The sequence below is a fragment of the Copidosoma floridanum genome, unplaced genomic scaffold (assembly GCF_036245765.1).
Source record: "Copidosoma floridanum isolate Cflo_tuat_1 unplaced genomic scaffold, Cflo_Japanese_pri ptg000004l, whole genome shotgun sequence".
Taxonomy (NCBI): domain Eukaryota; kingdom Metazoa; phylum Arthropoda; class Insecta; order Hymenoptera; family Encyrtidae; genus Copidosoma; species Copidosoma floridanum.
Genome location: NW_028321881.1, coordinates 38,529,843 through 38,543,962, shown reverse-complemented (window position 1 = coordinate 38,543,962; position 14,120 = coordinate 38,529,843). Strand labels below are relative to the sequence as shown.

Genomic DNA, 14,120 nt, shown 5'->3' with positions numbered 1-14,120 from the left:
AAATGATAAACTAACGTTAGAATTAGTATTATGTCTTATCATTTCTTAGAAATGTCTTCTTTGTGAACAGGATTATTTTAAAATATAAATATTTGACCACAATGCAAAGTTTTCCTGGGATCTTTCTATTGTGTTCATTCAAACTCTGTTTTAACCCGTCTTTAGTAAAGAGTCAACCCAACAAAATTCGCGTACGTGCGCAACTACACACAGGTATCCGAAAAGAGACAAAGAGACACAGAAAGTATTACACACGAAAGTATTGTTAAACATGTATGTACCTATGTGTAAGTAGGTAGTCTAGATACTCTTTACCTTGTATAGTTGTTCTTTTTCGTTCTCGTTGTTAAAATGTTAATGAATAAAAAAAATATAAAAATAATTTAGTATTTGCTTTTTTGTAATCTATAATATTCACTGATAAAAGGACATATTCGTGAATTCAGAAGGTCTTCACAGGTCTCTTGGGCCGCAAAATAGCCTCAGAGACGACAGCACTTATCCGACGAAAACAACTATTTTCATCATAAACAAACAAATTCCACCGAGTTCAATAACATGATCTTTAATGTTTCACTTCTGTCGGAGGTCCCGAGACCCACATCTGGTTTTTTTTCGTGTTTTTTTTAGAAAACTTGGAAATTAGTGTATTTTAGCAAAACAGCTTTTCAATGTATTAATAAATATTTATTCATATGTAACTAATTTTTTACTTTTATAATAAATAAATAATTGTTTGTACAATTTTTCATATTTTTTCAAAGTTTTCAAACATTAAAAAAAAATTTTTTCGACTGTACAAATACAATAATTAATTTTTATTGAGTTTTATTGTTTTAAAATTTTTTCATTCGTGAGATTAAAGTAATTTTTTGATTTAATGACGTTCATCACATAGTTAATGGGGGAAAAGTTCAGAGAAGTTAGAGGAACGGTAATATGTGCAGTAAAGCTAGCAATTGCTTTTCTCATGGGATGCACTCACATACATACAGTTACACACACTTTATCCACTCTTTCTAAATTTATTTAAAAACCAACTTGTGGCTCTATTTGAAAATTCGATAGATTTATCTAAAACTAACCTTTTGTACCCAAAAAATTGGGAGATTCCTACAAATCATATAAATGCTATTTAACGTGGTGTTTTCGTAAGGTTACATATTAAGTATCGATTTTTATAAATTAAACATGTATAAAATAATGGTACAGTCAAACGAGCTGTAATTTTTGGGGGCATTTTTTATGCTATTTCAATATACGTATGATATTTGAATGTTATCTGTCAAAAACACCGTCAAAGTGTGTACATGTTTCCTAGGCGCATGTGTGTAAAATATAGTAGTTAATATTAATACTGTATACCCTAGTTAATATTATTATGTTAATAAAGTACATTGACAAATAATTTTTGCATATACGGCTGGTCGATGCAGATAGCCAGTATTAATTAAGCGAGTTCTTATAATATGACATAACCTTTGAATATCAAAAATACGCTATATTTTTTAAAGGAAGCAAGATATAGAAAGAACCACGAATTTTACAGGTTTTCTCAGGGAAATAAAAATATCGTGGTGCACAAAAAGAGAGGCTTTGAATTATCTAAAAACAACTTCAATTTTATATGTTTTCGAAGTATGAAATAAAGAGGAAATCCAGAGGAAAAATTATATTACGTTTAGTAGAAAGTAACGATAATGCAGAAATGATTTCCCTTGGTCATGCGTGCACATAACCTTTAATTATTGGAAAACACGCCATATCTTCAAAAGAAAGCAAAATACTCCAAAAATAACGATTTTTACAGGCATCCTGAACGAAAAAAAAAAAAATATATCGTGGCACACTAACAGAGAAGTTTTGAGTTATAACACAATGTAACTTCAAATTTCAGTGTTTTCAATATTTCTTAATATTAAGGTGCAAAATTTTGTGAAAAATTATTATATTTTTGTTTAATTTTCACAAATGTGTAGGACGTATTTTCCGTTTTTTTGCCCCAAAATAACTTGAAAATTATTTTTTAATTACAAAACCGCCAACTACAAGATAGATTAACCAAACATAAATTCTTACATGTGTGCACGCATTTGTGAAATTTTATTAAGCAATTTCATTATCAATGAGCGTTATACCAATGTATTTATCACAATACTGGACCATTATTGCAACAGTGTAAGTACTGTACATTTTGTGAAATACACATCAATAAACATGATTATAAAAACATTATTTTATTTTATTTTGTGTTGACATTCATTATCTTCATTGTGCCAATTAACAATAACTTAAAACTCCTCACTATTTCAATTATAAACTCTTGCTCTCTCTGTTGATTCATATATGTTTCGATTATTTTCGAAGTGCTCACTTTTGCGGTGCGTCACATGTGACGCAAGCAGTTTTTTTCTCACCCATACAGTAGCTTAGGAAGACATGGTCTTTTAATTCTTAGAGCGAAAGATTCCCTATTCGATTTCACGTAATGTTTGGCCACACAGAGGATGAAACAGTTTTATTCTCTATTTTTTAGTATTTTTCTATCTGTTGTACAATAAACAAATTTTTTAATACTCTATTGAACGTATATTAAAATATACTATAATGATGTACAGTGTATGTAATATACAATAGTGCATATACAATAATAACGCACATCGCTCAAACATTTCTTAACTTTTAACAATGGACTTTTAAAAACATATTATTTTACGAATGAATTAAAAAAAAAATTACTAATTGATAACAAGTTATACAAATATGGAATAAGTGTAGACAGGAAAATAAGAATTATTCATATTCAGAAAGGATTTATCAACTAGTTGGCACCACTTTTGTTAACTTTTGGAGCAACTGTGTAAAGTTACAAACATTTAAAGTATTTTACACTTTACACAGCATTTTATTAAAAATTGCTTTAAAATATAAATACACATATTTACTGCTAATATTTTTACACGGCTTAAAGCTTAATTAATGTAGAATCTGAGTCATATTTTATATACTTTAGGATCAACTCCAGAATTGTATGGATGACAATAAATAATTTCACGTCAAATATCACCGTTTGTTATAAAAAACCAGCTGTTAATTATATGTCTGAAATTTATTGTACAGCGTCGAAAGAATGTTATAGTTGCAAAATAAATAGTAGTATTCGTTTGACTAGGTACATATGAAAAGTACTCTTCTACGTGACTTTAAAACTCTCAATAATATTGCTTTGTCATAGAGGAAACTTCGTTACGGTCGGAAAATTGCATGTTAAAATAACGTTTTACAAATACGTACTCTATAGTGTAGAATCCTTGCAGAGTACTTTAGAAAAATGTCAAGATCCTTCGGTTTTATGACGTATGCGTTGTGCATCTTACGGATTATAGCAAACCAACACTCACGTTCATATTGTCTTTATCAGAATCAGCATTGCTGGTATCATCGGACTTTCATCGGGATCAGAATTTTTTTCGGAAATTCAAAGTGATCAGTGATCCGTTGGGGGCGAAATGTAAGAAAATAAATAAATACAAGTAAAGTGTATTTAAATTTTCTGCGTTGACTTATTGATGCGCAACGTTTCGCTGACAATATGCGTCAGCCTCATCAGGCTACAAAATTAAAATTAAAAACACACAATGAGTGATCTGGAAGGTTCAAACACAAAAATACAATAAATTTTTTTGTAAATTGTTACCGCAGGTACGCGAGAATTCGTAAGTTTGGTTGACTTACTCGTCACGAGGTTGTCAACGTACTTGTATTTATTTATTTTCTTACATTTCGCCCCCAACGGATCACTGATCACTTTGAATTTCCAAATTCACCGGAGGGCACTGATATATACTAGCAAATCAGAATTTTTTTCTTTGTGATACTGATGAGCCTTAAACAAATGTGCTAATTTTACCATATTTAAGCCGTTAACTGAGGTGCAGGTGCAAATAAAATCTAAATTTATTGTATTTTTTTTAAATAGTTTCCAATAAATAATCAGCTGTGTATCGGTCTTGACGTATTTTTACAGCCAATATTTAAATATTTAAACTATCGGAAATGCAAAAAATTCAATAACTTTCTAATAAACACATTGTACGATCGTCAAATGGCAATATGTCTTGATTGCGCCCCATGAAGGAGAAATCAAGTAAATAAACTTATTTACTAAAGGTGGCACAAATGGTTCACACAATAAAAATAAGCAATGGAGAGAAGACGCAGCATAAAAAATCTGCTTATTAAACATAAATAAAATAACAAATAAGGTAACACTAATTGTGAGGAGCAATGATGGAGACTAATATGTAGATTTAAGTGTATGTGTGTAGTCATCGTCTTGAGATGCAAAAGATCCTGGCATCTACGGTGCGGCTGCAGCCCACAACTGTGAGGCAGAGAGATAGCCCAACTAAGGCAGCGAACACCACCGTCGATAGAGCACGGCCGTCAAACCGGTGCTGAAACTGGAAGAAAAGACTGGAACATGGGTGCGAACATGAAAAACCCACCAAAAGTCAATTACGAAGGCTAAAAATATAATCTAAAGCAATATCAATAAACAGACTATTGCCATGAAGTTAATGAAACGAAATATATAGCTATACTCCTTTAACGCGCCCGCTGACCCTCAACACTTGTAAATATTCATTTAAAATATTCAAATATACCACCAAATCGAAGCTATTGTGCATTTAAATATTCGCACCATTAAGATATGTAAAAGTGCTTTTTGCCATCAGCAACGAGTTCAGCGCTTGGACTAGAGAGCTCTGCTCTTCAAAGCACTGTTGTAAACTTATTTATCGCAATGAATAGCAAAATTATACCTATATCTTTGATTACTACTTTTTATATCACATCATTCACTTTACATACTACTTACTCTGGCTAAACGGGTGACAAAGAGGCTATTATAGTCTCCTAGTTTTCTCCATCGACCAGTGACTTCTCTCTTGTGTTCCTCGGGTAAAGAGCGGATCTCCGGGGCAGTACAAACTGGAGCTATCCTCTAGATAAGGAAGGTATTGGAACATTGGCGATTTACCGCACCCAACGGGAGGATAAGAGAGTCAATGAATCTATACATAGTAATATCATAAGACCTCAGGACATTGCGTATCACGAGTCAGGGACATTGTGAATCTGACTACATTCCTGCACACTCCCACTCAGGTATGTCGTAATACATGTTGGGGGTAATACGAACTCAACTTTGTACCTATGAATCCTCATTGCCTCCTATCCCTCTTAAAGGTGAATCCATAAATACTAACCTACATGAATATATAACATCACGTAAAAGAACTCTATTGTAATAGTATACCTTATTTTATAATACATATATTTATAAGAGCGCGTGGTGACTCAGTCAGCTAGGTTATGGATTGGCACGCGGGTGACCGTGGTTCGATTCCCGGCCTATGCGACTTTTTCGGGCAAGTACCTCTGTGTATTTTCACATGTGCTTTTTCACCACGCAATGCTCCTCGAGGAGGGTTTAGGCGACCTCCTCGCAGCATAATTGTCTAATTTTCCCCAACCCCCCTCCCAGTAATGGAAGGCCTCCCATCCCTCTTTCCTTCCTTCTCCCAAGTGCTAAGTGCTCTCAGTAGTGCCCTTTATGGGGGCCGGACGTAAAGCACTATAGTATATATATATATATGTATATATATTTATATATAATCACGACCCTCACACACTACGCATCTACTCTTCTACACCCTTACCTTCCTTAGTCCTGCCTGCAACAACCAATTAGCACGCATAAAGAATTACTGCTATCTATCAAGTTGACAGAGAGAAAGAGAGAGAGAGAAAGAGAGAGAGAGAGCGAAACTTACATTGAAAAGGATCGACGACACAAATCGGTGAAGAAACTGGCCGATGACAAAAATAGAGAACTATCCCTTTCTCCCCCTGTCTATACCGTAACCTTAGAGCATGTAGATACCTGGAGGGAGTATGCGATGCTGAGATAATCATTAAAATATCTTAACCCTAAAAAAATTTTTTTTAATCAGGACGTAATTTTAACTTTACTGAGTGGTATTTAATAATAATCTCATAATGGACTATTATTTATTAGGATTATTGAAAAGATTATCTAAAGTTTGATCGTATAATCAAAAGCTAATATATTATATAAAGTTGTTAAAAATTTTTTATCATTCAAATCAAAATTCATCAAAGTGCATCTGGTGGTAAAGCATTACGAACTTAGCGGTTGCTTGTTAATACCTTTCGGACGCATAGCTTATGCGCAGCGCTTTTTAGTTTACAAAGTTATTTTTGAGTTTGGCGGATTTCGTGATTGTTAAAAATGACTGAAAAGCAAAATCAACGAATTTGTATTAAGCTTTGCTTTCAGCTTGGAAAAACGAGTTTTGAAACCATTCACATGATGCACAAGGCTTTTGGAAATGAGTGCATGAGCAAAACACGAGTAAAAAAGTGGTTTAATCGTTTCAAAGAAGGCCGTATTTCTGTTAATAGTTGAAGCAATGTTAAGTCAACGTTGACTCTTTTTTTTTGATTGGGAAGGTGTTTTGCACCAACTGATCAGACAATGAATAAAGGATTTTACGTTAAAGTTTTAAAACGTTTGCAAGAAGCAGTGAGAAAAAAACGCCCGAACTTTTGGTCAAGTGGCAACTGGCTCCTTCATCACGATACAGTGCCAGTGCGTTCATCGAATCTGGTGCAACAGTTTTTGACTAAACACAGTAGCGCATTACTACGACAACCTCCGTACAGTCCTCTGTGACTTTTGGCTGTTTCCAAAACTGAAAAAACCACTTAAAGGACAGCGATTTGATGACAAAACGACGGTTGAGAATAATGCGACGAGAGAACTCAAAGCCAAGTGGGTTGAAGGCCAAGACTGTTTCGAGAAGTGGAAACATCGCTGCAACCGTGTTGTTCAATCAAATGGGGATTACTTTGAAGGGTGCCATGCCCCAGATAATGAAGAATAACGCCAGCACGGAGTTGTAGAGGTAGGCCTGATACTTTCTAGACAGACCTCGTATAAGTTAGTACGTGTAAACTACTAAGTGTTTTCTGAAGGGATCCCCCATAAAGGATCTGGGTCATGTGGAAAAGTGTATCTTTTTTAACTTTTAGCAAGGGAGTATTACTAAATAATTTTTCCAGTATTTTTCGACAAAAATATGAGACACGTATCTCATCGTTTGATCAAATAAGACATTTGTTATGAGGTATTAGCTAAGTAGCCAACTATAATAGTTAGTTAGACGGTACTTAACTTAACTAATTTTTTTAGTACGAAGTTCTTTGTCATAGGTTACAATGTGATGTATACTTTCCATGTATTTCCTGTATATAAGGACAGTTGGAAACAGGGATCCATCAGCCAGGAAGTGTAAGAAAAAAGCGTGAACTTCTAGGGAGGGGGAGCACAGATGAGTAGCAGTGGCGACACAGAAAGAGAGAGAGAGAGAGAGAAAGAAAAAGAGAGCCAGCCAACGCAGGGACCCATTAGCTAGAAAGTGTAAAATAAAAGCGTGCACTTTTAGGGAAGGGAGCACAGAGTAGCGGAGATGTCAAATTGATTCCCAGCCAAGAATTTCACTGATAGGCAGGGTCAAATTGGTTCCCGAGTCATTAAGGCGAATGGTCAAATTGGTTCCCAGCTATTCAATAATTATGTAGATACTATATTTTGTCCGTCACACTTTTTTCAGGCTTTGGACTGGCAGCCATTTAAATGCTGACGTGTTTAAAAAATACAGACCTCTGTTTGAAAAAATAGAAGTTTAAAAAATTGGTAAAAATTTTTTTGAGACTACCTTATTAAATTCAAAGCTAGTTGCAGAACCTTTATGATACAACAACATATTGTTTCTTAAAAAGTTTTCCTTGTTTATAGTCTCTTATGATTTACTTTTATTACTTTGCATCTTGATATACACTTCACATTGTACAGATTTCAGCTCTTCTACAAATTCAAAAATAAAAATGTTTGTACTGGATGTATGAAACATTTCATGTAGATGTGCATAAAAGGATTCACAGTTATTTATAGTACAGCAGATCGAACATAAAAATTGAGCCCAAATCGTTGGAAGAAATAAGGAATCACTTGCTACGTAATTTTCTAATATATAGTTTCAAAATTCAGCAAAATTCAGTCACCCTAGCATAATTGGGCATTATAGTCATCAAATCTTCAGTAAAATATTCGTCCACCATGTCAGGGTTTAAAAAAGGTCGATCTTTGACAGCCTCGTTAACTGGTTTGTGCTCATGTTAGTGACTTGATTTTTCTACGATATTGTTCGATGAATTAATATTTATATAATGTTTGCACGATCGAACCGTGCACGTCCAGCGTTGAAGATTATTTTTTAGATTTTTTTGAAATCCAAAATTATAGTAATCAACGTACAGCAGAGTTGTGCCCCTTTCACTCGACAAACCCTCCATTTTCAAACACTGGAACAAATATAAAAAAATATAATGAGAAAAACACGACTGATACGTACAATATGTTATGACTGAATACATAGACAGCTGGCTTACGATGAAATTATCCGTATAAACACTTGTTGATACTTTGTCAACCAAGAGTCAAGGGTGATCGGCCGCTCTCAAGTTTAATGACTTGTTGTTTTTCTAAATAGTATGGGTGTACATTTCTTCTTTACGTTATGTTCCAGTTTTTAACAAAGCGAATTCAAGCTTTAACAAAGTGCTGTACTACTCGATATTCTACTGCAATATGTATGTTAGGTGTATGGGAACCAATAAACCGCAGAAACCAATTTGACTTTTTTTATAAATTTGGGAACCAATTTATCTATGCCCCAGAGTAGCAGTGGCGACACAGAGAGATAGCCAGCCAGCACAGGGATTTATCCGCCAGAAGGCGTAAGAAAAAAGCGTGCACACCCATTTTCGCTGGCAAAAAAAAACCAAATTATAGAGAATTTGATTACGAATCGAATGCAATAAGAATTTTTGCAAGTCAATCTTCTTCAAACAAATGGAAGCACTTTTTTGTTCGACATGTATACACACGATTCTCATACCCATTCAAGCCCAGGTGCCATAATCACATAACTATTAGGAAATTGGTGAAAAATTTGAATATTACAATTTAAAAAATAAATAGAGAGAGCAAGCCTTGAATATTCATTAGTGACCCACAAAAAGGTGTTTAAAGAGACTGAATGTGTGTATGCGTGTTGGCATCCTCACTTTACTGCGTCAACATTATTACGGAATGCGTATATACTTTTACGCACTCGCTGGTATAGTGGGGCGGCCAGGTAGGTATCCGTAGCCTCTTATATGTCCACGACTGCACCAAAGTTTTTTCTACGTATTTTTACTTCCTGAACACGATGCTGTTGGGTGCGAGCCCGAAAAAGTCCGGAGTCGATTGTTATTAACAAATTATATTAACAAATTCAAAAAATTAATTTTTTCGAGAAAAAAAAATTGCTCCTTATTCTTTGGCCCATTTTAAACAAAAAATCAATTGGGATGTATGTACCTAAACCCCACAGATTTTGAGTAAAAAATTCTTCAAGTTTGGAAAAACGCGTTTTTTACGGTTTTCGAGTACGTATTACTCAGCTGCTATTGCATTATTTTCAACCCACCTGGGCTTAAATTTTACCTTGAAGCATGTACTTTAGGATGACAAAAGATTTACAAACGTTAGCTGCTTAACAACTGCGGTATTGTTGATCTACGCATGAACGTTTCAATAGCTTATGTGTGGCGTGCGTATATCTTTGGGGCGGCCAGGTAGGTATCCGTAGCCTCTTTATAATAATGTCCACTACTGCACCAACGTTTTTTCAACGTATTTTTACCTCCTGAACACGATGCTGTTGGGTGCGAGCCCGAAAAAGTCCGGAGTCGATTGTTATTAACAATTTACATTAATTGCGATTATCGCACGGACCACTTGAGTTCGGTGCACAATCGTCGTGCTGCATACGCAAGAAAAGTTGTCGTGGTCGATACGCACGAAGACCTCCAAGCGTAAAACTCGAGATTTGTCTCTCCGTGTAGTTTTTGACGTATGATTTTGGAATCGTTTTAATGATCAACGTATTTTATGTGAGAAAGTTATTATGGTTAAATAAAAGTACTTACCTTATTTTTTTTATAAAAGAACGGTATTTTAATAAAGATTGTGTATTGATTAACTTGACCATAGATTCTTACGTTCAAAATATGTAAACCTATGTAATGTACAGGACACAAATATTTATATTCAGTACATGTCCATGGAACACCGTCGATGAGCCAAAAAATCAATAGCAATTTATAAATTCAAAGTGTAAAAGTTCATTGAGAATGTTATAAACTATATTGATAAAGATTTGATCCGGCTTTACTTTGACCAATAGTTAGAAAAATTTCTTATAGGTGGTGAAAATAATTTAAAAAAGGTTAACAGACAAATAATTACAGAATAGAAGCAAAATCATACGTGAAGAACTACTAGCATGAGCTGAAAACTTAGTTTCTGTCCAACTTTTCTTTTTTTTTCTGCAAAATCCAAGAATTTTACAAAAAAAATTGCAAGAGGTATTTTTTGTTTAAAATGGAGCAATTAACCTAAGGAATTCTTCTTGGGTCGAAAACGAGGAATTTTTTTATTTTTTTATGTATATTGTTAACAACGATTTCCCTGGCTCTGTTAAGTAGATCAAAACACGTTGATGATTACATGAAAACTAATGAAACATAAATTATATCCCGAAATTGTCGTCGAAAGAATAACGCGTACCGAGAATTCATCAAATTCAGTGATTTTTCTATCTTTTTTATTTTTTTCTGAACAATCTAAGCATTTTAAGAAAAAATAGCAAGATATATTTTTTGTTTAAAATGGACCAATCAACCTAAAGAAATTTTTTTTAGGTCGGAAACGTAAAATTTGTTTATTTGTTTATGTAAATTGTTAATAACAATCGACTCCGAACTTTTTCAGGCTCGCACCCAACAGCATCGTGTTCAGGAGGTAAAAATACGTAGAAAAAACTTTGGTGCAGTCGTGGACATATAAGAGGCTACGGATACCTACCTGGCCGCCCCACTAGTAGAGAAAGAAGTACCAGGGGACTGATTTTGGTATACGATATACTTAATCGATTTAAAGTTTTACTGACATACACAAGACGCGACTTGTTTCATTTGTTTTTATAACGTTTGCATCAATACATTTTGTATTTTTATAATTAAGCTCACCATATTTTCAACAAACTACTTCTTACATATTTTGTTATTTGTTTCTCGTTCTCATGAACCAAAGAATACATTTTATAATATTTCGTCACTTTTAATAAACCGTCAAAAGTGTAATTCAGTTGAAAAAAAAAAAAAAATTAATGCGTTCTGGCTGATGGGTTCCCGAGCATTTGATACATGACAAATGTACAGGGAAGACATATACCGCCGTAACCCACGGAAAAAAATACACATTTTACTCACATGTATTTACGAACCTTGTATTTTAGTAGTATACAAGTGATTTCTACATACATACAAGAAATTCGTTCTTACCGGGGGACTCCAAGTCCCACACATTTTTTTATTTATTTTTTATTTATTTTTTTTTTTTTTCAAACTAATAGAGCCTTACGTCAACTTTTACTTAAGCTGAACCAGGATTTGAATTTGAATTTGACTTTTGAACAGCTTTCTATACATCAGTGACAAACGAATTATATAAACTAAATCGTTTTCGGTATTTGTTTCAGATAAGATGTAACAGCTGCCAAGTGAGGACAGATTCATTAACTCAAATTATAGGTGCCTTTTTTCGGTTGGCTATTGGTTTACAAAAATTTTTCTATTGTGGTACCGTAGCTAAACCTCCCCCAAACTCGACCATATTTAAAGACATTATGATAAGCCAAGCTAGGTTGTATGAATCTTCAATAATATCAATATACCTGCAATGAATAAAATATAGCAGAATAAACTTTATTGATGACTTAAGGTTTTCTCAAACTTACTCCACCACTTTTTTATGTAAGTCAATTGCGCTGATCGTGTATAGATACGCTAAGTAATCACCTTTAACAAAAACAACTTTACCGTTTTCAATTTCTTCAGACATTTTTTCAACTTTTTTCAAACGAAAACTGTGTGATCAAATGTTATACGATAGAGATGTTTGCATTTTAAAGTATTATGAACGACTATGATTCATTTAATTACATACTTGACAAGAGAAAACAATCCAATGACATGTTGGACTATCAAAATAAATTCCAGATCGAAAGATACAAGAACCACGATGGTTCCTACACCTCCAACTAATGATTGAGCCATTAAAGGATAATAATATTCTTCTAAGTCGATACCATACTCTGCATAGTAGGGCAAGTTTTTTGGTCGGGTACCATTTTTGAGCGGCATTATTAGATCCAATACTGGGCTTGCCATTGGAAAACTAAGGAAAACGATTACAGTTGTTATCATGTAACCTAAAACAAGCAAAAATTACGGTCATCGTCCTTCCTTCTTTATCAAATGTGTTGGTTCGCATATTTTAATTCCATTAGAAAAAACAGTATTTTTTTTCAATTCCATAATTTTTTTTCAAAACTGTTATATATGTAAAAAATGGTCGTTTTTAACTGTGCACCTGAGTAAAGTGTTATACTCTGACGACCATATTCGGTATACTTGTGCATTATTTTCAACTCATCTTTGTCGTTAAACTGTTTCCAATCCTGAGCGATTTTTAACAGCAAAGTTTTTAACTGCAGATAAAAATATAACGTCAAATAATATTATGTCTTGAAAAATATGTAACATTCACATGATCAGAAAGTTCGGTATTTACTGTATGCAAGACGGGCAGAGCTCATGGTAAGAAAAAAGTGCAAATTTTAAGGACTTTTAAAGACCCGATACGTTGTTGATTGTACAAAATTCAATTTTTCATTACTTGACCTTTTAAAGTGTAAATATAACGTGAGTCCTAATAAGTCAATGCTTAATAGTTTTACAACTAAAAATAAATTAAACTTTACTAAATCAAAGAACACGTTACTTACCGTTACATACATCATACTCGCATCACTTTAGATTAGTTCAATCTGTTTCGAGGCAACAAAATCAAGGTTATATTACTGACTTTGGTGTTGTTTTTGTTTCATCATTGAAAATATCGGGCTCACTCTTTACTTTTACATTTAACACGTCAGACAACTACGGCACGTACATTTTTTTGTGATTTACATAGTTTCAACGCTTAGCATCATAATTAGTCAGTAAAATTTGTATTATTTGTAACCAGTAATGTATCTCAGTATTTAAAAGTCCTAAAACTTCGTGATATTCTATTAACTACAGTAAATAGAATTTTCTGATTTTTAAAAAACAAAAGGGGTAACCTTTTTTTTAGTCATGATGCTTGTCGTAATTTTAAAGAAAACGATACTCAGATACAACTCACTGATGAAATTTTCCACAACAATATCTATGTTAACACCTAATTCATTGTACCACCTAATTCCCTGCATGTCAATGAATTTTTTTTTTTTAATAAATATGCAAATAATATTTTGTTTATCAAATTTAATTTTTATTTTAGAACTTACTATTACAACCATAAACGATAATGTGAATACATACACGTAAGCCCATGAAAAATATTTTATCCAGTGTTTCTGGAAAACCCAAATACCCACAAATTTTTGTAAGAATATTGTTATCTTCCAATAATCACTATCAAAAAGTTCCATGTTGAAATAAAATGTTGTAAGGAAAAATACTGAACTTTTATATTTTAGTACAACGTTGTATTCAGACAATCATCTTAAAATTTTAAGTTTTTCTGAAATTTCACTAAATATGTTTGTGTAAGTATGACTGTGTGTGCTGTGTGTGTGTATGTACGTACTAACGTAAACATATGTACATACACGCATACAACAAACACAGCCACACTTGCACGAACACACACACACACACACACATGTGTGTGTGTGTGTGTGTGTGTACGTGTGTACGTGTGTACGTATAACGAGAATATAGATTTAAATGACAAGCCAAAATGTTGACCATACGTTAGCCACGATGCAACTGCTTTCAAGCATTCAAGTATTATGAACCAAAAAAATGAT

The 14,120-nt window shown here is 33.5% G+C and overlaps 1 protein-coding gene across 1 annotated transcript; it reads right to left on the bottom strand.

Annotated features, from left to right (window-relative positions):
• Window positions 1-11,762: 11,762 nt before the first annotated feature.
• LOC106642645 (uncharacterized) lies at window positions 11,763-13,739 on the bottom strand. Its single transcript, XM_089597064.1, has 6 exons — window positions 13,596-13,739; window positions 13,389-13,511; window positions 12,635-12,752; window positions 12,209-12,473; window positions 12,000-12,128; window positions 11,763-11,936 (listed from the first exon to the last, which is right to left on the bottom strand). The coding sequence occupies exons 1-6, from the start codon at window positions 13,737-13,739 to the stop codon at window positions 11,834-11,836; spliced, it is 882 nt and encodes a 293-aa protein (XP_089453190.1). The 3' UTR covers window positions 11,763-11,833.
• Between the last annotated feature and the right edge of the window lie 381 nt (window positions 13,740-14,120).

What these genes read in the sequence shown, in the direction of transcription:
- LOC106642645 (XM_089597064.1), bottom strand. Translation starts at nt 13,739, where the DNA reads ATGGAACTTTTTGATAGTGATTATTGGAAGATAACAATATTCTTACAA. An exon ending in GCATCATGACTAAAAAAAAG is followed by an intron (nt 12,753 to 13,388) that starts GTTACCCCTTTT and finishes TTTTATCTGCAG; the next exon opens with TTAAAAACTTTGCTGTTAAA. An exon ending in TTACATAAAAAAGTGGTGGA is followed by an intron (nt 11,937 to 11,999) that starts GTAAGTTTGAGA and finishes TATTCATTGCAG; the next exon opens with GTATATTGATATTATTGAAG.